The 1,376-nt window shown below is 49.1% G+C and overlaps 1 protein-coding gene across 1 annotated transcript in view; it reads left to right on the top strand.

Annotated features, from left to right (window-relative positions):
- The first annotated feature begins 449 nt into the window (after positions 1 to 449).
- Positions 450 to 1,376, top strand: part of LOC130587878 (Krueppel-like factor 14) — a 2,926-nt gene continuing 1,999 nt past the window's right edge. Inside the window, exons 1-2 of the mRNA XM_057388851.1 lie at positions 450 to 476; positions 1,181 to 1,373. Of these exons, the coding sequence (XP_057244834.1) occupies positions 450 to 476; positions 1,181 to 1,373 (220 nt within the window). The remainder of the gene's footprint in view (positions 477 to 1,180; positions 1,374 to 1,376) is intronic.

The raw sequence follows: 1,376 nt of genomic DNA on the forward strand, positions 1-1,376 counted from the left end.
GTCACTTCTGGGGTCATTCCGGGGTCACTTTGGGGTCACTTTTGGTGTCATTTTTGGGGTCACTTTGGGTTCATTTCGGGGGTCACTTTGGGGTCACTTTGGGGTCACTCAGGGGTCACTTTTGGGGTCACTTTTGGTGTCATTTTTGGGTAATTTTGGGGTCAATTTGGGTTAATTTTGGGGTCACTCTGTGGTCACTTTGAGTTCATTTTGGGGTCATTTCGGAGGTCACTTTGGGGTCACTTTGGGGTCACTTTTGTGGTCACTTTTGGTGCCATTTTTGGGTAATTTTGGGGTCACTTTGGTGTCATTTTTGGGTAATTTTTGGGTAATTTTTGGGTAATTTTGGGGTCACTTCGGGGTCACTCAGTGGTCACTCAGTGGTCACTCAGTGGTCACTTTTGGCCCCTCCCCCACAGCTGTTGGTGGCCGGGGCGGTGTTGGCAGCCATGGCCAAAGACCCCACTCCATGCCGGGTGAGTTTTGGGGTCATTTTGGGACATTTTGGGATCATTTTTAGATCATTTTCGGGGACATTTTTGGGACATTTTTTTGAGTCATTTTGGGGTAATTTTTGGGTGATTTTGGGAAAATTTATGGATCATTTTTGGGTCATTTTTGGGGTAATTTTCAGGACATTTTTGGGTCTTTTTTTGCGTCATTTTTGATAATTCTTTGATCATTTTGGGGGCAGTTTAGGTCAGTTTTTTGTGGTCACTCAGTGGTCACTCAGTGGTCACTATTGGTCACTCAGGGGTCACTCCGCAGGCTCAGGCCGCTCTGGCTCTGGACATCATGGGGCAGTTTGGGGTCATTTTTTGATCATTTTTGGTCACTTTTTGACCATTTTTGGATCAATTTAGGGTCAGTTTTTTGTGGTCACTCAGCGGTCACTTATTGGTCACTCAATGGTCACTCTGCAGGCTCGGGCCGCTCTGGCTCTGGACATCGTGGGGCAGTTTTTGGGGTCATTTTTTGATCATTTTTGGGGCTGTTTGGGTCAGTTTTGGTCATTTTTGGGTCAGTTTTGGGTCAGTTTTTTGTGGTCACTCAATGGTCACTCAGCGGTCACTTATTGGTCACTCAGTGGTCACTCCGCAGGCTTGGGCCACTCTGGCTCTGGACATCGTGGGGCACTTTGGGGTCATTTTTGATCATTTTTTGACCATTTTTGGGTCAGGTTTTGATCAGTTTTGTGGGAAGTTTTTTGTGGTCACTCATTGGTCACTCATTGGTCACTCTGGCCGCAGGCTCGGGCCGCTCTGGCTCTGGACATCGTGGCCGCCATCGTTTCCTTCCTGGCTCTGGGGGTTCAGGGGCTGCTCCTCCCCCACAGCTGCCCCTGGTGCCACGGCCTCGGCCCGGCCGCGCAGGTG

Source organism: Malurus melanocephalus, unplaced genomic scaffold (genome assembly GCF_030028575.1).
Source record: "Malurus melanocephalus ecotype Western Australia unplaced genomic scaffold, MMel_1.1 scaffold_2606, whole genome shotgun sequence".
NCBI classification, from domain to species: domain Eukaryota; kingdom Metazoa; phylum Chordata; class Aves; order Passeriformes; family Maluridae; genus Malurus; species Malurus melanocephalus.